General features: G+C 40.9%; 2 protein-coding genes across 3 annotated transcripts in view; one reads left to right on the top strand and one right to left on the bottom strand.

Moving 5' to 3' along the window:
* Window positions 1-637: 637 nt before the first annotated feature.
* Window positions 638-9462, top strand: slc66a3 (solute carrier family 66 member 3). Its single transcript, XM_080871202.1, has 7 exons — window positions 638-886; window positions 5634-5716; window positions 6137-6206; window positions 6317-6374; window positions 6734-6854; window positions 8029-8070; window positions 8998-9462. The coding sequence occupies exons 1-7, from the start codon at window positions 738-740 to the stop codon at window positions 9096-9098; spliced, it is 624 nt and encodes a 207-aa protein (XP_080727328.1). The 5' UTR covers window positions 638-737; the 3' UTR covers window positions 9099-9462.
* A 1504-nt stretch (window positions 9463-10966) lies between these two features.
* Window positions 10967-27646, bottom strand: part of rock2a (rho-associated, coiled-coil containing protein kinase 2a) — a 47963-nt gene continuing 31283 nt past the window's right edge. Inside the window, exons 14-32 of one of the 2 annotated variants that reach the window (XM_080870848.1) lie at window positions 27040-27131; window positions 26514-26760; window positions 24634-24740; window positions 23777-23936; window positions 23417-23577; window positions 23050-23234; window positions 22883-22952; window positions 21782-21885; window positions 21411-21597; window positions 21081-21174; window positions 20903-20997; window positions 20570-20761; window positions 20292-20460; window positions 19396-19466; window positions 19223-19311; window positions 19041-19119; window positions 18666-18933; window positions 18333-18546; window positions 10967-12764 (exon numbers count right to left, since the gene is read on the bottom strand). In XM_080870848.1, coding sequence (XP_080726974.1) covers window positions 12761-12764; window positions 18333-18546; window positions 18666-18933; window positions 19041-19119; window positions 19223-19311; window positions 19396-19466; window positions 20292-20460; window positions 20570-20761; window positions 20903-20997; window positions 21081-21174; window positions 21411-21597; window positions 21782-21885; window positions 22883-22952; window positions 23050-23234; window positions 23417-23577; window positions 23777-23936; window positions 24634-24740; window positions 26514-26760; window positions 27040-27131 — 2588 coding nt within the window. In that variant the 3' untranslated portion in view covers window positions 10967-12760. Of the gene's footprint in view, window positions 12765-14128; window positions 14385-18332; window positions 18547-18665; window positions 18934-19040; window positions 19120-19222; window positions 19312-19395; window positions 19467-20291; window positions 20461-20569; window positions 20762-20902; window positions 20998-21080; window positions 21175-21410; window positions 21598-21781; window positions 21886-22882; window positions 22953-23049; window positions 23235-23416; window positions 23578-23776; window positions 23937-24633; window positions 24741-26513; window positions 26761-27039; window positions 27132-27646 lie in introns of those variants that run through there. The other variant, XM_080870849.1, reaches the window with a different exon arrangement.

Genomic DNA, 27646 nt, shown 5'->3' with positions numbered 1-27646 from the left:
GGAAACGTTCTGTTTCAACTTTTCTTTAATGTCGTCCTGTTCTGTTTGGGGCCCCAATGTCTGAAGAATCAAGATGCTTCAAGGTGCAGGTGTGAATCTTTGGCACCAACTTCAATATTTCAAGGCAACAATTGAGGAGTTTGCCTGTAACATGGTAACAGTTCCTACGTTGGTGCTTTCTGTGATGTTTTTAGAAAAGCAAAGTATGAAAATATTAAAAACAAAACAAAAACTACAGCGCAGGCCCAGACTCATGAGAGGAAATGATTTTTCGTGCTCAGAAAGTACAGATTTCAAATACTCCGGGCGAAGCTGTGTGCCGTCCAATCAGCGTTCAGTGGATGTACGGAAGTGAGAAAAGATGCCGTCTGACGAGAACCTGCCAAGCTAACGGCTAAGAAGAGGAGGTGAAACAGGTGCACTTTCAAACTAAAAGAAAGTCTCTATCATTCTATGAATAGATTTGTGTTAGACGTTTGTTTTTTTTTTTTACTTTTTACACACATTCATATAATTGTTTATTTTCTTTAAGTTTCAGACTATAGCCTAAAAGTTCTAACGCTTTCCACATAGTCACAGTCACCTTTATTTTGAAAGTTCAAAGCGGAAGTATTTTGTAAATTCGAGCAGTCTGATTGTGGAGGCAGAGCAGTAGGGTCCGCGGGTCGTTTTTTGATAGAAATTAGCATAGATCTGTCAATCTAAAGTTTACATTTTGTAATCCCTCTCTTTACAACATGCAGCAGGTCGACACGTTGTTGCACATCGCGAATTTCAGCACACTGTTTGTGTGCATGGTGCTCAAGTTCCCGCAGATCTTTGTACTGATGCGAGCGAAATCTACGACCGGAGTGAGCCTCAACAGCCTTCTGCTGGAGCTGATCGGGTAGGCTGCTGTCCCGCTTCTGGGATGTTTTTTTTTTTTGTTGTTTCTTGCTCTTAAATTTTGTTACATAATCTGTTCACGTGTGCGAGTATCCATGTAATTTAGTAACTTCAAGCTGCTGTGATGATGGGACGTCTTCCTCTTCCTCACTTGTGGTTGGTGTTCAGCAGTAAAGGCGGACTCATCCTGTCAGAGAGCAGCTACAAATGCTTCTTCTGAAAACGCTGCGAGACGCTCAACACTAAAAGCTCTGGTGTTGTCTTTGTTACCAAAATTCTTTCTCCTTAAAGGCTGGATAAACGATGTTTAAAAGTTACCACCTTACTGGTAACATTCTAACAACGTTGAATGTTACCAGTAAGTCAGAATGTTACAATCACCGCGTAACCCTACAGTACAGGTGATAGAATCGCTGGTATTGGTATTGACTCGATACTAGCGTGATAGGACCGATACTTAGTTCTACAGCATATTGATACAACAGAAGTTGACTAAGTGCTTTAGAGAGAGGCAAGTTTCAGGTGTCCTCCCCCGAAAAAAAAATCAGCTTCAAAATACATGAAAACCCGAAACGTTTGATTTTATTGCTCATTGAGATGTGTACATAATTTTCAAATTGATGATTGATCATAAATCATGACACTGGTCTCCCCAACACAAGCTGCCTTTATACGTCATAAGTATCAGTATCGGCAATACCTATCCTGCATTTTCAGTATAACACAGTGCTATCTTACTTGCATTTCTTTGGACTGTGGAAGGAACCCATGCAGGTACAGAGAAAAAGTGCAAACTTCATCCCTAAAGAAATTTCTTTTCTTACTCCAACACACCCTCAAACTGTTGCAGACAAAGTGCTCTCCATTAGCTAACATTACAGTATAAAAAATTCGGTCACATTAGGCCTCAGTAGCATCCTGAAAATGGTTATCATGTAACATCCTCAGCATTGCAGTCAACACATTTTGCCATAGTTAAGCTTTATGTACTTTTGTCCATGTTTTATCTATGGAGAGACGGACTGAGAGCTTTTAAGACATATTTTAGCATTTTAACAATATTTCTGTTTTGTGTGAAATCAACTGTACTGTTCACAGTAAGTCTGCTAAAGACCAAAACTGCCTTCAGATGATAAGCTTTTGGAACCAAACACACAAGTTATACTCCAATATAATAGTACTCTGTATTTCCATTTATATAGATGTATTACTCCTGTATAGTATCCAGATTGCAGGATTAGCAGTGCATTTCATTATAAAAGTTGAGTGACTAAAGCCATCCAGGGGGTCAGACTGGATCCGTTGGGCAGCTCATGGAGAACAGGTTTGACACCCCCATCCTAAAACTCCTACAGAATCGCTGATGTATAGCAATACATTTTGGCATAAATACCACTTTCACTTTGATAAAAGAAATGAGTATTTCTTACAGATTAAAACTTAAATAGGACACAAAGAGATTGTGTTCCTAACAGCTGAAAAACTACAGTACCTTAAAATGAAAAATATAATCCTACTGCGAAGGCTCAACACTGAACAATTGTGCTTTGTTTGCACAGCTGAAGATTTTGGTTAAATGATTAAAAACGGGGTAAGAGTCAGCCTCGGCTGGCTCTGTGTGAAGCTTTGTGCAGTCTGCTGTTGAATCAGTGCAGCAGATTAGAGCTTGAAGTGCTTCTTATGCATTGAACAGGAAGTGTTGTGGTTACCTTCACTGTTGGAGCAGGACGGATAAAGACCGTGTCTGTAAGTCTGCGTAATTTCTCTCTCTCCTTGGTGCCTGGCAGTGGCTGCACTGTCTGAAATGTCCCCACTGTTTTGGTAAGCGTTAGCTTGCTGTCACTGTGCATGCCACGCTGAAACAGTGAAGACGTTTATGTAGTTAGTAGTAATCTACACAGCATGGCTACAAAGCAGCAAAGAAAAGCACTCTTGTCATTCGGCATGAACGGTTTTGTCACTAGTGGAAAATCATTTCCACACACGCCAATATTAAATAGCTCTATTCTAGATTATATTAACTGGCAGTTGGCTTTATTGATCACTACCTCTTCCTAGGAACAAAAAAAAAAAGTCCCAACACAATAAAGCCTATCTGAGAGTGGATAGGTTAATCTGCTATTGATTTCACCATATGATGTTATTGTGTTATACTGTTTATTTAACACTGTGGGAATCTCTCTGTGTGCACATGTATGCATCTGTACGGTGGCTTGCATAACAGGGCTGGGAGGCTCAAACCTGCCAGAATCAAAACAAACTCATTAGTGCAGAAGTAAAAATGGATTATGTCATCAAATGCCCCAAATGTAAACTGTATGTATAAATGTATTTTATAAAATGGGACATGAATTGAGATGCTTTTACTTGCTTTTTTTATTTACTTGTCTTTGCATGAATATCTCAGTTCATTTGCTTTCTTTTTAAATTTTTGATGTATTCAGTACATCCATCCATCCATCCATCCGCTTTTGTGCTGCCTGTCTGGGCTGTAAGAGCAACAGTCTAAGCAGAGGAGTTCAAACCTCCCTCTCCCTAGTTAGGAGGTGATGCCAGTGTGGTCCTCAGCCAATTGACAGCTGTAATCTCTCTCCTGGTTCCTGGGTCTACACAGAGCTCTCTTTCTTTACCTATAAAATCCAAGTCTTCCAAGTCAGACTCCTAAAGTGCCTTAACTTGCTCCTCACTCTATCTTTGCATTCATGAGCGCTGACATTGTATTTATTTCCATTTCATTTTCCCTTCATTTATCTCTGCAAACATTTCTGTTTGTCTTTTTACGTTCCTTTATGCATTTCTAACCACTGCAATCTGCAAGCACACTTGCATAATTTAGCAGAGATGAAAAATAAAAAAAGGAAAATGGAATAATAGATGTTTAGGGGGAAAAGCAAAGGAAAATACTTGAATGGGAAAAATAATACACTGATAAACAAAATGGAAAATTAATCGATATAAAGGTAGCTAAATATAGAAGCAAATTATAAAAAAATTATACACTCAACAAAAATATAAACGCAACACCTTTGTTACTGCTCCCATTCCCCATGGGATGGACGTAGAGACCTAAAATTCATTCCAGATACACAATATAACCATCCCTCCCAAACAGTGGTCACAAATCAGTCCAAATGTGTGGTAGTGGGCACATCTGCTATATTGAGATAATCCATCCCACCTCACAGGTGTGCCACATCAGGATGCTGATCTGACATCATGAGTAGTGCACAGGTGTACCTCAGACTGCCCACAACAAAAGGCCACCCTGGAATGTGCAGTTTTTTGCGCTATTGGGGGTCTGGGGACCCAGAACCGGTCAGTATCTGGTGTGACCACCATTTGCCTCATGCAGTGCAACACATCGTCGCATGGAGTCTATCAGATTGTCAATTGTGGCCTGTGGAATGTTGGTCCACTCCACTTCAATGGCTGTGCGAGGTTGTTGGATATTCGTGGGAACTGGTACACGGTGTCGTATACGCCGGTCAAGCACATCCCGAACATGCTCAATGGGTGACATGTCCGGTGAGTATGCTGGCCATGCAAGAACTGGGACATTCTCAGCTGCCATCTGCCCTGAACAATGTGAACCATGATTCATCCGTGAAGCGCACACCTCTCCAACGTGCCAGACGCCATCGAATGTGAGCATTTGCCCACACAAGTCTGTTACGGCGACGAGCTGGAGTCAGGTCAAGACCCCGATGAGGACGACGGGCATGCAGTTGAGCGTCCCTGAGACGGTTTCTGACAGTTTGTGCAGAAATTGTTTGGTTGTGCAAACCAATTGTTCCAGCAGCTGTCTGGGTGGCTGGTCTCAGACGATCTTGGAGGTGAACCTGCTGGATGTGGAGGTCCTGGGCTGGTGTGGTTACACGAGGTCTGCGGTTGTGAGGCCGGTTGGATGTGCTGCCATATTCTCTGAAACGCCTGTGGAGACGGCTTATGGTTGAGAAATGAACATTCAATGCACGGGCGACAGATCTGGTTGACATTCCTGCTGTCAGCATGCCAATTGCACGCTCCCTCATTGCTTGTGGTATCTGTGGCATTTTGCTGTGAGACAAAACTGCACATTCCAGGGTGGCCTTTTGTTGTGGGCAGTCTGAGGTACACCTGTGCACTACTCATGATGTCAGATCAGCATCCTGATGTGGCACACCTGTGAGGTGGGATGGATTATCTCAATATAGCAGATGTGCCCACTACCACACATTTGGACTGATTTGTGACCACTGTTTGGGAGGGATGGTTATATTGTGTATCTGGAATGAATTTTAGGTCTCTACATCCATCCCATGGGGAATGGGAGCAGTAACAAAGGTGTTGCGTTTATATTTTTGTTGAGTGTATATTAGTTCATTTGATTTTAAAAAACAAACAAAAAAAACAACTATTGGCACATTTAATGGCATCTTGATTTCTTTACGGTTTGATTGCAGTCAGTTCAGCCCTCTATAGAGGAGACCTTCTCCTGCTGAAGGCTACCACTGTTGATTCATCGTGTTTGCTGAGCACACCGAGTCGAGCTGCTCTCATAAAAGAGTGAATGAACTGATCATCATGCCGCCGCTTGGCTCAGAAACTGCTTGTTGACTCCCCGTGTGAATCCCTTCCCACAACATCAAGTTTTAAGCAGCCACTGATTCTTTGGCTCGTTTGCCCCTGAGCATTGTTTCTCATTTTAATCAGTACTGAATATAACAAAACACCTCCAGTTTAATAACCTGACACCATATGCTTTACAGGTTCATTGTTTTTGTAACATATCAGATGTACTACGACTACCCACCGCCAACCTACTTGGAATATCCCATCCTCATTGCTCAAGGTAAGTTATGCTGTTACATAAATTTCCTCTGCTTATAATTATCTCCGCAAGTGTCTTTTTTTCAACCTTGCCTTAGATCCAGATTCCTTAATTAGTTTATCATTCAGTCTTAAATGCCTCGTGTTGCTCTCTGTAGTCTCTGTCTATTGAGATCATTCAAAAGGAGCTCAGTCATATTAACGTATCTTGTTTAGTAAAGCTGCACATATGATTGGCAACTTCATGCCCGTGGCAGTGGTGGAGGAAATTAAGACTTTTCATTAAGTGTAATTAAGGGTAGAGAGATGGGCAAAATAAAGTTGGAAAAAACAGAAGGAGTCTGAATACACTCTGAAGCATCTGCAAATATCAGCAGCCCTTGAAATGGAAATCAAACAGAGCTGTAAATGGTGCAAGTTATAACCCGCCGTGTGTCCTCAGACGTCATCCTCCTCCTCCTGATTCTTCACTACAACGGCAGCCTGCGGCAGAGCCTCATCTACGCCGTGGTGTATCCTTTCACTTATCGCACCAATTGATGTGAAAGTGCTCGTTCAATTTGTGCAGAAATCAATGACCCATTAGACTTTTGTGTCCCTGCCTTAACGTACTTGTGCTCAGGTTTGTGGGAGGCTGGAGGCTCCTGACTCTGGAGAAGTGGATCATAGATTTGGCTATGGTAATAAACCTGTTTAAAATCAATCATAAGTCAGTGTGTGCGTGAGAGACAGAGTCAGCAAAGAGATGGCATGTCATCAGTCAGGGGCAATGAGGTGGAGCTTTGAGAAGAAACTTATACAGACCTCATTTCACCCAGTGTTTCTCACCCAGACCTTATAAATGCCAAATGGCCCGGTTGGTTAATGAGATGAACATGTCTCAGGGCGTTTTGCACTTAAATAGGTGAGAGCAGCGAACCCTCCACATCCTTTCCTCTTAAAGTTTGACCGAAGCAGCAGAAGGTGTTTGAAACTTTTGGAAATTCAGCTCCATGTTCAGCTTGTTATCACATGAAATCTGACCTCCTTCTCCTCTCAGAGCCTGTGCACATTTATTAGTGCAGCCAGTAAGTTTGCCCAGCTGCAATGCCTGTGGAGGTCAAAGGACGGCAGGCAGGTTAGTGCCCTCTCCTGGGCTCTAGCTACCTACACGTGTATGGGTGAGTTTAACCAGCCAACAGTGTTCGCTGTGTTTTTTTTTTTTTGTTGTTGTTGCATTCCCCACTGTATGATTAGATATACATTTAAGTTCGTAGCTGTCACTGGCACAGTTTTGAAAAAAATTTCTCTTTTTTAGCTGTGTACCAAACGACATTGAAGTTGTAGTATTATAACTTAGTTTAAAATAAAAACTTTGAGGTTAAGTTTGAGGATTTTACCATTCATTCATAATACGTTAAAAAGTAATTCAGTAGTCTTTGTGGAGAAGTCTCAGCAATTTCTTCAAAAATTATAATAACTTTAGGAATTAAAAGATCTACTGCTAATTTTATTTGAAAGCCAAATACAAGCAAAAGATAGCAAGAACACATTAATGCTGATTTGAGAGGAAAATTGAGCTAGTGAGCCCTACAACCTGGATGTACACAGTTTATATTGGTGTATGATCCCAGGATCCTTTCCATGATTAAGAAGAAACCATTCACAAAGGTCATCATCAAGAGAAGACTTTTGATAGATAAAGATCAACTTGTGAAAAGAAATGTGGAGGTTTCATAATCCAACTCTGTAAAAATGTTACATAACCGCTGTTCGTGGGGATAAACTGCTCAGATTCATACAAATGCAGCAAAGACTTACTGCAAAATCACCTCAAGGGGATCTGAAAGTTAAGTGGAATATTCTATAGTAGGCGAGTCGATCACCTATTCAAAACCCAGTGAGTTGCATTTTAAAATTAAAGGTAGAAACAACAACTGGAATCACTTTAAATTTAACTCCTCAAATTAAAGCTGAGCCCTGAGTCTATATTCAGTAGATCACTTAAACTTGTTTCTGTACTCAGCTTAAAAAAAGAAAAGAAAAAGCAAATACGGTGTGATTATCAGAAATTGTAACAAACTGCAGCATGAAAACGTGCCAAGGATACTGTTGCTACTTTTCATACTGCAGTCCTATCGCTGTCAAACTGAATCCTGTTAAGCACTTTTATCAGTTCACATAAATCCCCCTCCCTAAAGTAACAAGTCTACTCTTTCATTTCATGAATATGCACGGTAGTGTTTATTCAGCCCCCAATTTAATAAATGAGCAATCCAACGCTTCATTAATGAATGATCAGACGCTCTGTCGGGTAACAGGGATGTCATTAACTCTGCTTCCTCTTTGTTTCAGCTCGGATTTACACCACCACAGTGACAACTGGAGACGTGCAGGGTAAGTCTGTCTGAATTACTAATGACTGTGGGAGGTGTTGCATCCCAGAATTTTTAATGAACACTTCAAGGGAAAATGATTTGTTTTCTAAATAACCATCGTAGATTTAAAACGAGCATTTTTTGTGCTCTTCTCTGGGAAATATCCTAAATAAATAAAAACCACAAGGAAGTGAATAGTGACTTTGTTTTATACTTAGCGGTCGAATTCGTTTAGATTAGACTGCTTTAAAACAAAAAGGGACGTTAGTGCGGATGAGGCCACCCGGGCCCGTTCAGTAATCTATCAGTAATGCATCATACTTCTATATTTCAGCAAGAGTAAAAGTGGGGTTTACAAAGCATTAGTGAGACCTCCTATGATGTATGGTTTGAAGATGGTGGCACTGACAAAAAGACAGGAGGTGAAGCTGGAGATGGTAAGATTTTCATTGGCAGAGACCAGAATGGACAGGATTAGAAATGAGAATATCAGGGAGAGATGGTTTGGACGTGTGCAGAGCAGAGATTGTGGATGTACTATACAAAGGATTTTGAATGTGGAGCTGCCAGGCAGGAGGGAAAAAGGAAGACCACACAGAAGGTTTGGGGATGTAGTGGAGGACACAAGGAGGATGCTAAGGATAGGAGGAGGAGAACCGGAGTCTGGTTAGTATTAATGGCTAACTTTCAGTCATAATTAATTAAACTGGCAGGTCTAAAGGGCTGCTTCTTTACAATAATGAACGTCAGTAACAGGACTGTCATACAAATTTACACATCACCGGAAACCTGCAGTTTCTTATAAGACCAAAGGATTTCAGGCATCTTTTACCTGGAGTATCTCCGAGTAGTCACCATTTGTAACTCCAGCTCTGCTGTCCTTGTGTGATTCAGAGACGTCGCTGTCAGCTTCCGTGTTTCTGATCATCTTTTCTCTTTGCAACAGTTCTGGTGCGGTTCATAGCGATGACCCTGCTGAACCTGTGGGTGTTGCTCACTGTGCTCCACTATCAGAGACGCGGCAGCAGCTCCAAGAAGAAAGACTAAGTGTTTAACACTGGATTCTGCAGATCAAAGACGACTGGGTCACTTTAGGCACAACCAGTACTGTAAAATGAAACTGACGGGTAACAAGAGGTCTATCAGCAGAGAGATGATTTTTTATATAGTCTGTCTTCCCTGTTAAAGCCACACATTTGTTTGAATAACATTCCAGTTTGTAAAAATCTGTTGATAGGAAGAGAGACCAATGCTTTGCCATACAGTCTGTGAAAAAAAAAAAAATCTATTGTTAGACACGACCCCACGTATATGTGAAACGATCCTATTCCGGGTAAATTGTTTTGGAAAAGCTTTTGTATATGTAAAGTTATTTTCTGAACTGTTTCAATAAACCAAATTCTACCTTTTACAGTGAGGTCATTTAATTTAAAATAGAAAGTTGAGTATGGGAGCTCAACACTGCCAAAATTCAAAACAAAACATTGCATGAAATATGCCACAAATTCAATCTCAGATTGATGTGATTTAATTTGCTTTATTGTAACTCACCATGTTTCTGGACAAAGACACAGTTCTTATGATTGCGACACCACCACGGTGGATTTCAAATCAAACAGGATTTGACTGAAGTGCAGACTTTCAGTTTTAATCAATATGGTTTAACAAAAGTATTGCAGAGACTGTTTGGTATTCAGGCCATTTGTATTCAAGGTCCTCTCAGAGGCTCAAAATTAATTGGACAGCTAGCTAACGAGCAGTTCCATGCCCAGGTGAGACTTGTTCCCTCATTATTCCATGACAGATTAAGAGGATAAAACACCTGGAGTTGATTGCAACTGTTAAACTTGCAGGGGATATATATGTATATATAATATTTATATTGCGCGCCAGTAAAAGATGAGTGGACGCCATCATTTCCCAGATACGCCAAATTAAACCAGAGACACAAGGAAAATGAACAAACTTGCCAGCTCAGCGACACTTAATCAAAAGGCCAGCGTAAACATTAAGGGATAACATCTACAAGAACCTGCAGAGTTCTGAAAAAAATATTTGGACAGATTTGATTTAACCTTCATTTATGCAGGTAGTCAGGTAGACATTGAGACTCAATGTCTCATTTAAAAGAGAAAGAACAGATGAGCTGTCATGGTACGAGAATGTAAGGAACCAGGTCACTGGTGTCATGTTAATCCATTGAAATTTGGCCTATACTCACCGAGGTCAACTCAGTGCTTCATTGTTAGAAAACTGATTTAAAAAAAAAAAAAACAACCCTTAGAACTTATGATTCTTATTACCGTGGTCATTTTTGCAACATATAGAAAGTACTGTGTAAAGATTTAAAGTATCAAATTTGACCTCTGACATATCCTTCAAGAAAAATAGTGTAATCGGAAGGTTAAAGTGATAATACTTTGTAGAGCCATTTAAAATTGTTTCTTACTGCCAAAAGTATTCACTCAGCCATCCAAATCATTGAATCCAGGTGTTCCTATCACTTCTACATGTGTATAAAATCAAGTACCTAGGTGTGGTACCTTGACAGGATGCCACCTGTGGAACAAGTCCAGATGTGAAATTTCCTTGTTACTAAATTTCCAGTTAGTGGCGTCATGACAAAGCAGAAGCGATTGGGAATGACAGCTCGGCCACAAAGAATTTTCTTTTTGCCTGTCCAGTCCGTCACTGTAGCACTCAGAATTATTGTCTGAAGGCCAAGAATTTTCTTTTTTAGATTTCGGTATTATTTAATGTGTTTCTCTTTCGTGTTTCAGTAGTTTGAGTATGACTGACAGCTTGTGTTGGACTCAATATCAGAATACGGAGGATTCCATATGCCTAAAAAAACAAAACAAAAACAAAAAACAGTGGAATAAAATCAAAAATATCAATTTGTCACAATTTATATTTATTATACAAAACTGCTTACTATTTAATATTTTTTGTGGCACATTTTTATTTTGGCACTTTTGGTTCACCATAGTTGTACACCTCTGCAGAATGACAACGTCTAACATTTTTAAAACAGAAAAACGATCCAAAACCAGAAGGCACATCCATGTCTTTATTGTTGAAGTGGTTATTATCATAGAGCTGTTTGATAGCAAACATGCAATCTGGATGTAGAACCCTTAAATACAAAGTTGACAAGGCTGTATAAATAATATAATGTGCACTGTATGGCATGTAAAATATATACTGTGTATATTTATATGTATAAAACATGCTTCTTGGTTAAAGGAGAGTGCGCACACACACACACACACACACACACACACACACACACACACACACACACACACTCACTCAGTTTACTCTCCACCTGCTAACTAAGTCACATACATACGACAATGTGCCCAAACTCAGAGTTTGGTTTCCTTTAATACAAAAATAAGGACAAACACTTTTAGAAAAAACTTCAATGGAATAGTGCTGCTCAGTATTTCCACTCATGGTTTCAGGATATGATTGGATACCTTCATTATTTCGGCTTCTTATTGGTTAACTTCCCTCATTTTCACTTTTGGTACTGACTAAAAATGACTAGGCATGTGGGTGAAAAAGCAAACGCATGCAAGTTCACTCAGAGTAGTTTGTGATGAAAGGCGCGGCTTCAGTCAAGTATACTTGGATAATACAATGCCTGTGTGTCGTCTCTGGTGAAGCCCAGATGTACATTCAAAAACAACAGAAGGAGCCGAGCTCGGATCAGAAAGCATTAACGGTGCACCCCTTTGAATTCAGTAAACATTAACCCTCAGAACTGACAGTGCAGGTTTGCAGAGATTATGGGATCGTGAGGACTTCATGTCTTAATCTAATGCCATTTCAAGCAGGATTCTGTTCCCTTTGTAGTCGTTTGACGTCAAATCCATGATTCAGCGTGTGCATGAGTCAGAAATCTGAATAAGAGGCACTCTGAGAATTATTTGCTCATATCCGAGAGGAAGCTGGGCTTCATTTGCTGCCTTAATGACTTTCCATGAAGTCACAGCTCATTTGGTTCCTAAGTACCTTATTCAAGATTCCCCATGGACACGCACCTGAAAGCAGAGCTGTGAAAAGCAAGAAGCTACAATCATGTTAAAGAGTTTGAAAGTACAGACACCATAAGCCAACAAAAATACAGACTCTTCTGAGTGTAGTGTTCCCCCATTAAACCCTTCATATTGTTCACAATCATTAAACACAAGATTGTCTTTTTTTTCTTTTGGCCATGAGAATCCTCAAAGGTGGTGTGGAGGTGGTTTCCTGCTGGCTGCTTCAATCAGACAGAACTGTCTGTCCTGGAGAGAACTGTTAAGGTAAGTGTTCCCCTGTTCTTGTCAGCCTTGGTCAGGCTCATAAGAGCTATCCTCCATTGTGTGGGAGCCGAACAAGCTACTCCAGCATCCAAGAGCTGCACAAGTGCTCTCGCCAAGGACCCAGGAGAGGACTTGGGTTATATGTTTATGAGACGCCCAGCTTGCTGTAAAGACGGCAGATGCTGAGGTGAGCTTGCTAAGTGGCTTGGAAACAAGCTGAATAAAAATGGAAAATGCCAGACTTGGTAACTCTCGCAGGCTGAAACGGGACAGGGTGGAGTGGGCAGTGGAGAAACCAGTCCAGTGTGCTGATCTGCAAACGGAGCTTTGTATAGAGTCTTTGATTTAGGAAGAAACTCTTCCCACCACCTCGTCGATGCACCACACTCCCGGGCAAGGTTAACTGGAGGGAGAGAGAGAAACAGATGCAAGTTAATCTCAGCAAATATGCAGCGAGATGTCAGGAAGATTAAAAGATTGGGCTGTGATTTGAATGGAACAGCGAAGGCATCATTTCATACAATTACCAAATCAAGGACCTGGCTGATTTTCAGACCGAATGTAAGAAGCTGCATTTTTAATCGTTACCCTACATTTATTTTATCTCAGCAAAAAACTCAAATGATTTAAAAGTCTTTGTAGTAAACAAACTGGCTAAGCATGCATTAGTCCTACCAAGATATACAATGATCCTAATTTGGATTTTAAGCAAGTCCTATGTCCACAGACTGTATATAAAAGATGGAAATAGCCACCGAGCAGAACATTTCAGCCATTGCCATCTTGTTTTTTTCAATTATTATTTTCCTTATACATTTTATGATTTAAGGGTGACGACACTCCACACTCATCCTGTGACGAACTGTCAGTCACAAGATGGTCTTACCCTAAACCAGTATATTTAACTAAATTGAGAACATGCTGTAATAAATGAAACCACTGATTTGATCCATAAGTTCACCAAAAAAAAAGTGCTGATTGAGGTGTTCGCGTGAGCCTTAGTAATTTTCTCTGCTGGCCATGAGACAGACGGCAAGTCAATTCTGAATTAATTTCTATGAAGAGCATCTGCATGATTTTGGTCCTGAAAACCTTTTGGTTTCTTACTGTCGTCCACTGCACAGCCTGTGTGGAGAGCAAAAGAGGTTTGCTCCAAATTAATTTCAGTTCATTCCAGTTTATCTGCATTTGTAGACACTGCCTGGAACATGAGAAATGAAAAATCTTGGCTTGGATTTCTTCTAACTAAACCAGACATCCCAACAAATTGTCCAAAATTCCAAGAGGCCAAATCGGCAGACTAGCTGATGTGGTTCCAAGATTGGCTTCGCTTCTCAGGTCATCATATTTTATTCACAGTCTGAGGACAGATCAACATTAAATAATCGAAAGTCTGCGCGGGAATACAGCAGCGAATTGTTCAAGCGAGTCGCAGCAGAGTGCTGCCTCGCTAAAACTTGAATTTTTTCAGCCGTGAGAAAAAGTCCTGTCTTATCTCTTGTTGTGTGAGAAAGGGCAACTTCAGACAAACCTGAGAACTTATTCTCCTGAGTTTATGTGTCAATTTATTTTTGTCCAGTTCAAAACACCCAGTGCCCAAGTGATCCCAACTCTTAAAAGAGCAAATCCACCCAAACTACGTGGCTCAAGGTCCATAATACAGAGTATATTCACCACCTGCACCACCTCAGTGACACCCAAAACAAACAAACATACACACACTGAGAAGTTGAGATGTTTACAGGGAAACATCTGGTCAAAAGAAGAACAAGGAGGAGGAGGAGAAGGAAGGAGCTGTCATTTGTACCAGGTACTGCTGGAATCTTCTCGCTTTATTTTGAAGCCATTTGACCTGCGAGGGCTGAGGTCAGACATTTTTAAGGTTTTTTTAAATGGCAGGCACTGCACAGCACACATTGCACACAGTGTTACCAAATGTGGTGATCAGAAATGTATAGAGGAACAGTCATCATCTATATCATCCAACGCCCAGTGCCAGTCCTGGAGACTGGAGTCCTCCAATCTGAAAGGGGAGATTAGTTTTCATGGCCGTGTAATCGTTACTGCACACAACTCAAGTCTGTTCTGTGGGGTTGTATGAGGGCAAATCCTGAGACATAGAACTGGACTGGACCAGGACAGACAATGACAACAGTTCCTCAACTTCTGCAGGACACGCATTGTACATAAAGAACAAAGCCTCACAGGTTAACACCTCAATACACCTTAAAAAGAGTTCTTACCAAAGCTGAATAATCAATACGCTAATTTTTCTCCTTCAAGATCATCAGTCGCTTTTTTAAGATTGCTTGTTGAAGTTGCATTTGTAGCCTGTGCACATGATGTGCTGTTTTGACAAGAGTGGATGAGATGTAGAGTGCACTGAAGGCACTTTATTATAAGTGGTCAGAACGGGACTTTCAGTCAGTGATTTTAAAGCAAGAGTTGCCTAAAGGTTTTTTTTGTGGTCAGTCAGCAGGCCATTATGGAGAAACAGTCATATTAATTGTGACACACAACTAGAGCTGCTCAATTAATCGAATTTTAATCACGATTACGATCTGGGCTTTCAACGATCATTAAAAATGACTGAGCCGATTATTAGCCCCTCCCTCGTGCTTTACTCTCGCGCTGCTCCGTGTGGCAAATCGAGTGCACCTCTCTGCATTTCGAACACGCGTCACAACAATTAAGAGGACCCGAGGGAAGCTCGGAAAGCTAAGCAGAAGTTATTTGGAGAGGAGAGTGACTGCTGTTGGTTGAAAAGAGAGGTAAAAAAAACTTCAGTGGTGTGGAAACATTATGGGTTCGCGGAGTCAGACGTGGATCAAGTAGACATAATGTGTAAACTTTGCTACGGTGTCATAGCTGCACCACAGAGCAACACTGCAAAGTTCACTAAACATAGATGTTTACTAGGGGTGCAACGATACACAAAATTCACGGTTCGGTTCGATACTTTGGTGTCACGGTTCGATATTTTTTCGATACAAAAAATGTTCATGCATTTTTAATTTGTCATTTATTAAAATTATAAATATATATTTTAACTCAAAAGTACAGTTTTTGAATTTAACCCTAACCCTTGTGCGTGTTTTTTATTTTGACAGCGAACGCGCACCTGCGGACCACTTATGTGCAGCCCTGGTTATATAGCTCGTCATATCGCAGCCACAGAAATTCTTTTGTCCATGAAACCATAAAGCTGCACTTTCTTTTTGCCTTATAGTCTGATTTGTCATAACTTCTCCGTTTTGTGGTAAGCTTTTCTTTGGCTGTCACTTCTTCACCCTGACCTGTCTTATTTGGCTCAGCAGAACTGAAATGCTTTTACACACGCACTCACATAAGCTCAGCGATTCTCTGCGCGATCAACCTCTCACATGTTTAAGCTTGCTGCGGGAGATTTCACTTGTCATGTTTGCATAGTAAGCTAACGATTAATAAGACGATGTCAGAGGAATTGGTGCACAAATTATCATCACTCACAGATCAGTGCTGTCGCTCTCTATACACAGTTCGCACGATTGCAAAGTGAAAGCAAAAAAACAAGCGCAAATTCAAACGCGACTTCAATATGTCACATATTGACAGTGGCTCACCGATGCCAATGACATAATTACCCAGCTACATTTCCGAAAGAATGCAAAAGCATTGACATATTTTTCCTACAATAGCCCGACGGGCAGGGCAGAGATAGATTTTGGTAGCCCGACTGAAAAAATCGCTAGCTCCGGGACGTCGGGCTAGCGATATTGCAAGCCCTGTATCTGATTGAGGAATCACTCATCTTTGGAAAAGAGAGTTTATTACAGAGAAATGTCTCTTTCCAAAATAAAAGCTATACTATCCGCTTCTTCTGGGCTATATTCTCAGCAGCATAAGGAGAATCATGTGCTAACAGCTGTCTAAATGACTCGGCTAAAGTTAGTAGCATGCTTGCTTTTTTTTGTCTGCTTCCACTTGTCTTTGCACTAGGATGATGTCGGCATAAATGTGCAGTCATATTCGTTGTGTTCCCACTAGTGCTTTCAGGTTAATCTCGTTGAAATGACCTTAACGCCACAACACGGCAAATCTCCGTTAACGAGCTACCGCCGATCGCTCCGTGCATGGGGCTAGACGGCCAACACGTTAACGAGCTAACTGCGCTAACACACTGCATGGCACATCCAACATACTGTTTTACTTTAGTCCATGACTCGCTTACCTTCAGGGTCATACGTCACATGAAAACCAAAATAATTCCAAACGCCAGATCTGAATGACGTTCAATTTGCCTGTTGCAAGGAGAGCTTAACTTCTGTCTCGCTAGCTTGCCCTGCGCTCTTCCTTCTGACGATGCTGTCTGTGTTGAGCGCTCAGTGGATCTGCGCTCGACAGTGCAGCCTAGGCGGAGTAGTCGAACACAGATTCACTGAGCGCTCAACACAGACAGCATCGTCAGAAGGAAAATTGATAAAATAAATTACAAATGTTGTATTGTTCGATACATATGCGTACCGAACCGAAAGCACTGTATCGAACGGTTCAATATCGATACGAATATCGTTGCACCCCTAATGTTTACATTTTTTATTTATTTTTTATATTGCAAACATTTGCACGGTTATCAGTATTTGCACACTATTTTATATTATTTTTTTAAAGTCATTATTCAATACATTGTTATTGTTAACCCTTTAAAGCCAGTCAGAGCAGCACGCTCTGTTTTGTGTAACTATTTTTAAATCCCTGTAGAACCTGAACCATGTAAGCTAGCGCAATAATTTTTTTTGCATATGAAACTTACATCTTATGCCATTCAGCTTGTCCTCGGTCACGGTTTCCTTCCACATAAAGCTCTGCAAAAATTGCATAAAAAGCGCTTGCAGGAACAAAAACATAATATTCCAGAAACACGCTTTGCCGATCCGATCAGCTGTTCGTAACACTTCCCACATTGAAACAGACGTCAGCGCGAACTATCGCATGTCCGCCATTTCCTGCCCGAAACAGGAAGTGACGTCATTTTCACGGAAAATTTAGTTTTGTTTTTTTTTTTACTTGTAGGCCTTAAAAGCCTATACTGGTGTTTTTATAAGTCATGTTTGAATTTTCTGAATAGTTTCTGGGATGCTTAGAACTCGAACTGCACAGCTGGAAATAGTTTATTTTGATGCTGTTTTCTTTGCAAATTTGCATCATAGGATTGTTTTTGTTTTTCCTGCAGTATATAAAAATTGGTGTATCTCCAAAACAAAACTATGAAGACACTCAAAATAAATTTCCTGTGGTGGGAAACTATTTTTTGCAACTTTTTTGTATTTAAGGTTTTGAGGGATAAGCCTCTTAAATTTCCCCAAGTAGAAATATATGTAAAAAAAACAAAAATGATTTTCAATTTTTTTGTAGTTTATTGCACTTTTTTGCAATTAATGTAGTTACTATGGACTTAATGCATACATATTATTAAAATATGGGCTATAACAGTTGTATTGATGTATAGCAACTTGAAATGCTCCCAAAAATGGCACTACAGCATGTAAAAAAAAAATAATATAAGCTCTGACGGGCTTGGTTCTATGGTAGGTCTTAAAGGGTTAAATAAATATCGTCAAATAATCGAGATCTCAATTTCAGTGAAAATAATCGTGATTATCATTTTTGCCATAATCGAGCAGCCCTACACACAACACTCAAAATGCAGAATATATACTAAATACTATAAATAAATATTAAACTTTCTGGATGTAGTATGTTAATCAAATACACAAAAATTTCAGTTTTGAGGCTTTTTAGTCAGCCTGCATTATATAGGTCACTCCACTCACACTGTATGTACCTCAAATCATTAGAAATCTAGCCTGGAGATCCATAAACTGTTATTTGTTTATCTCCTGCACACCACTTTAACTGTCGTAGCTAACATAGATGAATCCAAAATCACACCTATAGGTGTCTATTACATAAAATCAGCTTTTTAGTCTACCTGCTCTTGCTGGTGGGGAGCTGTCGACTGGGCCTCCTCATGGACTGGCTGGGCTGAACCTTCATGGAGGTCCGCGGTGAGGAGCGTGCGAACTGTTCTGGGTGTGGAGGCTTTTTGGGAATCTTCTTGACCAACCGGCTCACCCACTTCTGCTGCTCCTCCTGGGACACGGCGAGCAGGAGCAGGTTCTTGGCTGTAGAAATGTCGTAGTTCACTGGTGGTAGAAGAGAAGAGAAATGTTCAGTAACACTCCAATTCACAAACATTTAAAAACCCACCAATTGTAAGTAAGATCGAAACACAGCTTTCATAGAAACAACAGGAGCGTCCTACCTTTACAGGGGGCGATGATCTCCTCCTTCTTGTCCATGTGGTCCTTGTGGCACTTGATGTGGCAACGCCGGCACTCCAGAGCAGGGGGCGGCTTGAACATGTTCCACAGTGGCTTTGTGCAGGCCTCACAGTTGGTGGGGAAGTGGTAGAGGGTGGGAATGAACTCGTGGCCTTTGTGGCAGACGTAATTGGACTTTTCTCCAATGGGATGCGGCTCCACGGGAAACTCTGGCTCCTTTTTGCTTTCACCTTCATTGGCATAAAGAATCTGGAGAGCGGAAAGAGGACATATCTAACTTTTTCAGCCTTCAACAACTCTTTAAACAATCAACATGCTCAAAGAAATAGAACATTTTCAGTAGAGCTAGGGCAGACCTGGAATATCCTGGGAATTTCTTTGGAGTCAGCTCGATACACATCTGTCTGAGTAACAGGTCTCACATGGAAGAGTTTACTGTGTGACAGAAAGGAGTGTTATTTTCTGTTTAAAGCATAGAACGTGTTAATACAAACTGAGCTGTTTTCTTTGCAGAGGTGCCTTCAGGTGTCATACTCACTCTATATCGAGCACCATGTTGGGGATGGACTGCTCTTTGTCTTGCTCGCTGTTGTAGAAAAGAATCTTCTTGCTGCTTACTACAACGTACTGCATTGACAGGACAGAGGTGGTAAGAAAAAAGGTCACACGCTGTTTTGCAGGGTCAAAGCAGTCTCAATGGTTTAGTCCTACCTTTCGCTCCCATCCAAACTTCTTGGTATTGTTTCTGACGGGGAGAGACAGCCAGCCCTCGAGCCTCATTTCTGAGGGCAGAAAGAGAATTTAGATCATTATGGTTTGGTTTGAAGAAATCAACAAAATCACATCACATTAAAGTGAAATATTCTAGTCAGACATTATGCACCTTTATAAAAATGCTCTACTTGAGCATTTAAGCACTTTATATAACACGCCTCATTCCCCCATTCTCTTTATTCTACATCTAAGTGATTTGCATCCAACCTCCACACACATTCACACTCTGATGAAAGTATTCGAGAACAACTCAGGGTTCAGAATCTTGCCAAAGGATGCTTTGGCATGTGCGCTGGAGCAGCCAGGGATCAAATCACCAATCGTCATTAATCTGTGCATAACACACTAATGATAAAATGACTGTATTGGGATTGAAAGTACTTAATTTGAGCTGAATTATAGCGTCTTTCTTCTGAAACTTTCAGAAATTAGGGTTATTCCATTACTCTGACCTGGCATTTTCACACAGGGACAAACAATGCATGTTTTCTCTTTTCCAGATGTTTGTGTGGGAAAAGTCCAGTAGAACAACAGTTTCTGAAATACGCAGACCTGGAACCAACAACCACGCCACGTCACTCAAATGACCTTTCTTCCGATGCTCCATTTGAACTTCAGCAGGTTGTCTTAACCGTGTCTACATACCTCAGTGCACTTAGCTGTTGCCTTGTGATTGTCTGATTAAAGGCATAGTTTAGCAGGTGCACTTTGTAACGTAGCCAGTGAACGTAAACATTGTACAAGAAGATGTTTGTAAGTGACCTTAAACCTTAAAGCTGTGGTGAAGACAAACTGTCAGAAATACTTTCTTTGTTTAGTGGCTGAGCTCTTACCTGTGTACGCATCATCAGCATCAAACTCGGGCCCGCTGCTGACGCTGGCGGAGTCCATCGACTGAACACTGAGCGTCTGCAGGAGATTTCTCAGCTGCTCAATGTCACTGTCCTTACTGTCCAGAGCCATCTGCATCTCAATGCGCATCTGGCTCTCATCTGCCAGTTGCTATAGATTAAAATGAGAAGAAATAACATATTGTAAGTGTCGTAGTCAGAGATACAGCAGCAGAGTGTCGTTTCACTGCAAGGGAAAGAAAACTCAGCTGTTCACTTACTGCTTGCATTTCGTTGATCTCCTTCTGATATTTGATGATGGTGCTGTTCAGCTTTTCCTTCTCTGACCTGAGCTCAAGCTGCAGCTTCCTGTTCTCCTTCTCCTTTCGCCGCATGTCTGTGTCGTTACCACGGCGGCTGCCTCCGCCACGCACTTCCTTCCTGTTCATGATCTCTGCCAGCTTATTGACGGCCTGCGGATGGGGATAAGATTCAATCTTAACTTAAGAAAAATGATGGGAAAAAATGTAAAAAAAAATTTGTAAATGAAGGGGAGGATTAGTCTTGAAAGTCTGTCTCTTCATCTTGTGAGTTATTGCTTTAAAAACACCGACCTGGGTTTTTAGCGTCCTCTCGCACTGCAGCTGCTTCTCAAATGCCTGCTTCATCTGGCTTATCTGCTGCTCCCAGTCCTTCGACTTCTCAGTTTCTGAAGAGAACAAAAAAAAATAAATTATGTACCCACACCAAAATATATAATTCTTGTAATAAACATTTAAATGTTCTAATTACCCTCTATTGCCTCCTTCAGTTTGTTGTTCAGTTCCTCCTTCTCATTGGCCAGATTGGCGACATCACTCGTCAGGGTCCTATTAGCTTCTTCCAGCTGCAATGGACAGCAAATACTTTCATATCTGCTCTTTTGTGGAACTATAAACTCAACCTAATCTCACACTATTTTCAGAGCATATTTATTGGGCTTGAGATGCACTGCATTTACACGTCGTGATACTTCCAGGACTGTGGCGAGTTATTCTATTTAACAGCCTTTAAACGTCTAACGATACAAAGACTTTCACCTCAACTCGATCATCTTTATTTCACGCAAACTCAAAATCTCACAGAGCTGATGGTGATGTCCTTCTCAGAGAGCTCCTGGCGATGGCGAGCCATCATCTCCTTCAGCTCCAGCTCCTTCATTATCTTCTCCTTCTCGAGGTCGGAGTACTGCTCCTCAGCGATGGAGCGCGCCAGCTGCTCCGAGTCAGCCTTTGTCAGAGTGATCTCCAGCTGTGCTGCCAAAGAGTCCCTGAGAGGAATAAAAAGAAACGCAAGCCTGAGCAACCCACCACACAAACCACCCGAGTCTCTTATTGGAGATAAATGAACCGAGCCTTACATTCATCATCACCGTTTTTCTGCTAATCATTTTTCGAAGATTAAAGTGGATGAATTTATTTCAAATTGTATCTTCAAACTGAAAAACCTCTCACCTCTCCTCCTGCAGCTCCTGCAGAGACTGCTGCACTTCTTTGTAGAGTTTGTTCCTCTCCTCACATTCCTCCTTCAGCTCACGAACCTGGGTCTTATAGAGAGTCTGGAGAAAAGGTAACAGGTCAAATACGCCCCATACTTAATACATCAACAACAAAACTCTAGATAACTCTTTAATGCCGAAATCTCCAATGGGAGGGCCAGAGAGGTGAGAAAGTTTCCTAACAACAAGCTGCTCCTCCTGACTGATAATGAACATGGTAAAGGAAAGAATCACTCAGGCTTCATGTTGCATACACACTTTGATACATACTGTTGACATTGTACAAAAACATTAGCTAATGGATGCCCATTGAAGTCTTCACCATCATTCAGCTCTTGGAAATGCATAACATACATTGGCTACAGAAATAAAAGGAACCCTCTGATTTTAACAGCCTACGTTCCCATAGAATAAGACTGTGCTACGGTTTATTTACTTTATTTTCTAAGTGCATTATGGAAAATACATTACTTGTTATCCTATATCATCTTTAAACATTACTGGATTATTACGCTTGAACTAGGAAATAACAGCAATGCATTACAATATGGGAAGATGTCACTCCAGTGTAATATAGCTGACTGTTATTTGACAGTATAGTCTGGAGCAGCCCCTGTAGCTCTACTCTATAAATATCAAAGCACCTCTATATTGTGGACGTAAGAATTGCTAGACCCCTACACACAACTGAAACATTTAGTGAGTTGCCTTTACAATGAGTTAAGCTCCAGCTTGGACTTCAACTGTAGCGCTAAACAATTCAGAGCACCTGCAGTTATAGGCAGCAGAGTTGGAATGAGTCTCTGACTCACAGGCAGCTGAATATTTTAAAAACTGCCACAGCAGCGCCCTGATCAGGCTGAAAGGAGTGAAACACAATGTGGACACGGCAGGGAAAAGCTGTTTAGCCAGAAGGAGAGAGGGGACTATTCAGTAGCAAATCAATCAGCAGTTTTTGGCCGCTCAGTCAGATGAATGAAACTATAAAAAGCCTAAAATGCCAAATGAAAGTGTCTTCATTTTCCCATCCACATCTGTGATCAGATATCAGACTTACTGAGAAATACTGCTCAGCCTCTAACTGGTCTTGTAACTCCTTCATTTGTCCATCTGTGTCCTGTCTTTCTCTGTGAAAAGAAAAATGAGTCGATGATTCATAATTTGACCGCATAAGGAGCCTGCAGTGTGCCTGCTGGGAAAGTGTTACAACAAAATGAAACTTACTTGCGCAGCTCCTGGTTCTGCTTCTCCAAGCTGCGCTTAATATCCAGCAGGTGATTAGTTTCCTGCTTGAGCTGCTTCTCGGAGGTTTTCAGAGCACTGAGCTGCTGGTTTTGAGCCTTCAGGTCGTTCTGAGTCAGGTTACGCTTCTGGGTCTCCTGCTCGATCTTCAGTGTCAGGTTCTTCACCTGAAAGAACAAAATGAATTTAATAAAAGTTTTTTACTCGCATCAGCTCTTTTTTCATTATCCTTCTATCCAATTTCAGATATGACACTCTTTACATTAGCTGCTGAAGTAGCTCCTGTTGGTGACATTTGACAGCTAAACCCAAACTTCACTGGTCTCCTGTGCAGAACAGAAACGCTCACCTCCTCAGTAAGGTGATCCTTGTGTCTGCGCAGCTCGTCTAGCTTCTGCAGGGCCTGTTTGTTGTCACAGTCCATCATGCTGCTCTGCTTCTCCAGCTCTAGTATTCTGTTCTCCAGCCGCAGTTTGGCAGCTCGCTCCTCTGCCAGCTTCTGCTCCAACTCTGAATGAGAGTTATTCACTTATATTATTTAATTTCCCTTCTGAAAAGTTAAATCAATAAAATTTCTCATTCTGTACATCTTGTCGCAATCTGTGAACTCAGAGCTGTCGATCAGCCCCAAATTATATAGCTCGAACCCTGAACTCGGTACAAACTGTGAAAGAACAACCTTGTGGAAACAAAAGATCAGAGCCCTTACCCTTCATGGACTCTGACTTGGCGCCCTCGATGGTGACCTTGATCTTGCTCTTGTCTGCCTGCATTGCTCTGGTGGCCTTATGAGAGGCCTCCTCCTGTTCCAGCTCCTGCTGCAGCACCTTCAGCTTGTAGGTCAAATCGATCTCCTTGTTGCTCTTCTCCTGTAGAAAACACACACACACACACAGAGATGTCACATCCAGAGTAAAATCTAGTCAGAAAATTTCACACCAAACGCTTTGAGACCAAGCCCAGAAAGTCGTGTCACTACATGGTGGTTCACATTTATATGTATATTCTAAGGAAGTGCAGTTAGAAATACTCAGTAAATCAATAAGTACACAGTTTCTGAAACAGGTCAGTTACAGTGCTGCAATAAATTAGGCCTTTCTTCTCAATTTCTCTAAGATATTTTAAAGTCAAAAAGCAGGCAGTTATGCAATTTTTAATATTAATCTATGAAAACAAAACAAAGCAAATACTTTGTATTAATCTTCCCGTGTCGACTGGAGTTGTGATTAAAGGTTTGGCAGTCTTTTAAAATAATTATTTGGCCTACAGTGGGCTTGAGTTTGAAAATAGCTGCTGTAAATCAATTATTTGTCACTTTAATCAAAACAAAAGACTTTCCCGATTGCTTTAATAAAATAATAATTTCTCACTGATGTCAAATGACCTGGAACAAACAGTCCAATCATGCTGTCCTCAAATCCAGATGCAGATGTTTCCAAGAAACACTATGATACTACTTTTAACATAACTTTTACTTAATTTGGATCACACGTGAGGCTCAAGTCAAATTTCCAGGAACTGCATCTCAAAGCAAAAAATGTTTCCAGTCAGGATTTTGTGATTTACCTTCTCCAGATCAGTGAGTTTCTCTTGAAGCTGCCTCTTCTCAGTCTCAGCTTTGGATAAAGCCTGTTTCTGCTGACGGGCCTCCTCTTCCAGGCCAGAAATGCGTCCTGCAAGATAAGCCCGCGAGAATCCTCAGAGTTACATTTCACGTACAGATCACATAAAGCTTAACCCAACAGCAAACTATGGCAAACGGTAAATGGCCTGTATTTGTATAGCGATTTACTTGGTCCCTAAGGACCCTAAAGCCTATAAACGTACACAGTCGTCAAGAATCTTTATTTCCATTTTCAATACATTATTCCTGTCTCAACTTGTATACGTAAGTCCTTTAATCTTTCTTAACGTCAATTTTATCCCCTCATTAAAGCTCAGTCTGAGGTCCGTCTGCTGTTTCTATTGTAATTTCAATTTTAGTTACTATTATTTTATTATTTGTCCTTTAATTTGTGTATTTATTTTCATGTTTTGAGTTTCTAATTTAGGTCTGGTTTGTTTATTCCAGGTTTACTTGTAAACTAGCATTGTTAATCCCCTGACCTCAACTAAAAAGCACTCCCTCTGATTTAAATGTACTTTACACATACAAGTTACTTGCCTGTTGTTCATATAATGACTCTGGTCAGCAAGCTCGGGGCAGTTCAGGGCAACTACCAAGAGTGTATGTTTAGTTGTTCCAACAGTGCCACAATGGGTTATTTATACACACATATACATCCCCCAGTTACTTGTAGTAAGCAACGGAGGGCAATATTTATATTAATACAAATATTTACATAGTTCAAATGAATTTCAGCTCTTGGACCAACTAGAGGAAGTAGCTCATTATACTGTGCTGTGTTTTATTTGTAAATGCAACACTCAAGTCACTGCATCCGAAGACCTACAAACATTCATAAGGCAGAACTCATGGTTTGTGATGCCCACGTCCTAATTAACGCAGTCAGATAAGAGGTTTTATGTGACAGCTTAAGTAGCCCGAGAGCTGCTTTTAATCAGATTATGGGTGAATTGTTAGCCTTTATGTAAGCACACTCCCTACAGTTACACAAATATTACAAACTGTCCAGGCGCACTGGAGCAAACAGGCCGCTTTGACCCTTCTGTCTTCAAAACATCAGCTATATTTGTTCAAGGTTTTATCTGACACCTCTGGACAAACTTATTTTTACTAATTCACATCAGCCTTTCTCAAACACACACAGTGTGACTGAACTGGAGTCAGAATCCATTCAGCAAACAGCACAGAGTTATTTAGTCCTGAAAAGCCTCTTGACTGCCCTCAGCATTTGGGTGGCACATTGCTGTTCCTCATCTAGCTGCCCCTTTATTAAACCTGCCATATAAGCTCCAAGGCAAGCAGGAGGAAAACAGAAACTGAACTTCTTTCAGAGGAATGTAATTACATTTCCACCTCATAAAAATACAGGTAAACATATCAGCAGCTACAGATGTGCCTAGAATTATGACTTATACTGACATCCAACCTGAAATTCTGCACAAATCTATTCTTTTGGTTTTCTTTATGCTAAGGTGAGAACCAAGAACAGAGGTGCAGTTTCTTTTTCTGATTGCGAGACGAATTTTGTCAAATTTGGTGGAGCATGAGCGAAAAACTAATACAAGACATTTTGGTGCTCCATGTAAAACTGCTAAACTGAGGATGCTCCAACTCCCTATTCATTGGTTTAGTATTTTATAGGTTTGTAAAGAAGTAGGTTTCACTTTTTACAAACACCATTCTGTAAGATCTGTTTAGATACACCGATGAATACAACATGTAATATTCCTGGTATCACTTTTATTAAGTCAAATAACGCACATAAATGACAACTGTTTGCAGACTTGACAAAGAAATCTTCGTGTGCTGTTTCACCCACCCATCAGGTCAGTGATGGTTTCCGAGCCCTGGCTGTGCTCCCTCCTCTCCGTCTCTAGCGCAGCCTGCAGGCTGATGCATTCCTTCTCCAGACTCAGCTTGCTGCGCTCCAGCAGGCAGCATTTGTCCTGCAGCTCGCGCACGTTGGCCTCCAGCTGCTGCAGCTGCTTGCTGCTCTCAGTTTGGGCTTTGCGGAGCCTCGTCGCCGCCTCCGTCTCGGCCCGCAACAACGTGTTGGCTTCTTCCAGCTAAGAGAAGAACACGTACACAAATCACACCAATATTTTCCCTTTAAAGGACTCCGAGTCCAACAAGGTGACTTGACAAGATCACAGTGATCTTTTCAGTCTGGCTGGACATCAAATATTAGCTTTTACTTTCAGCTGTTGTGACTGTTAATGTATTTGGTTTTACGTCTATTCAAGGCTTTTTATGTTATATGCTTGTAATCTGATGTCACAGAGCTCATCGTCCATGCTGACCACCCCCCCAACCTCACCAAACATACATCAAGGTAGGTAACCGACCTGTTTCTGGAGGTGAATGTTCTTCTCATTGGAAATGTGAGAGTTTTGGTTTCGCTTCTTCATGTCATCCAGCTGGTCTCTGAGGCTGTTGACTGCACAGATCCCAAGAACCAAGACAACAATTATTATGATGAAGTGTGTTTCAAGAAGTGAAATCACAATTTAAAACTGATAAAGTTTATTTAAATGCACCAAGTTCTTCATATACAAACTGTGCAAATGAAATATGGAAACAGAGCTTTAGTTTGGTTTAATAAAGACGCTGGAACCAAAAGTTATACAATATGAATATTACAAAAAAAGCCAGAGCACAGAAGAGAGTAGACCTGATGTGTTTGTATCAGTGTCTTTGTCCAGGTGATGGCAGTATTACCCACTTTATCTCAGTAAAGTCACCATGAATTTATATCATTGCAAAGCCAAAAGAAAACGTAAGAAGTTTCTGACTTTACACAAGAAGAGGGGGGTTGATTTTTACTGGATTCCTGTGTTCATTTTATTCTCTTGCTTTAATGCATCACTGCTGTCGAGTTTGAATCTGTTTCTTAAAACAAATGCATTTAATCAGCCTCATTTTTCTCACTCATGATAGAAGTATTATTATGTT

Source organism: Rhamphochromis sp. 'chilingali' (assembly GCF_963969265.1).
Source record: "Rhamphochromis sp. 'chilingali' genome assembly, chromosome: 21".
NCBI classification, from domain to species: Eukaryota; Metazoa; Chordata; class Actinopteri; order Cichliformes; family Cichlidae; genus Rhamphochromis; species Rhamphochromis sp. 'chilingali'.
Note: the sequence above shows the minus strand (reverse complement) of the source record. Positions and strands in the feature narration are given on the sequence as shown.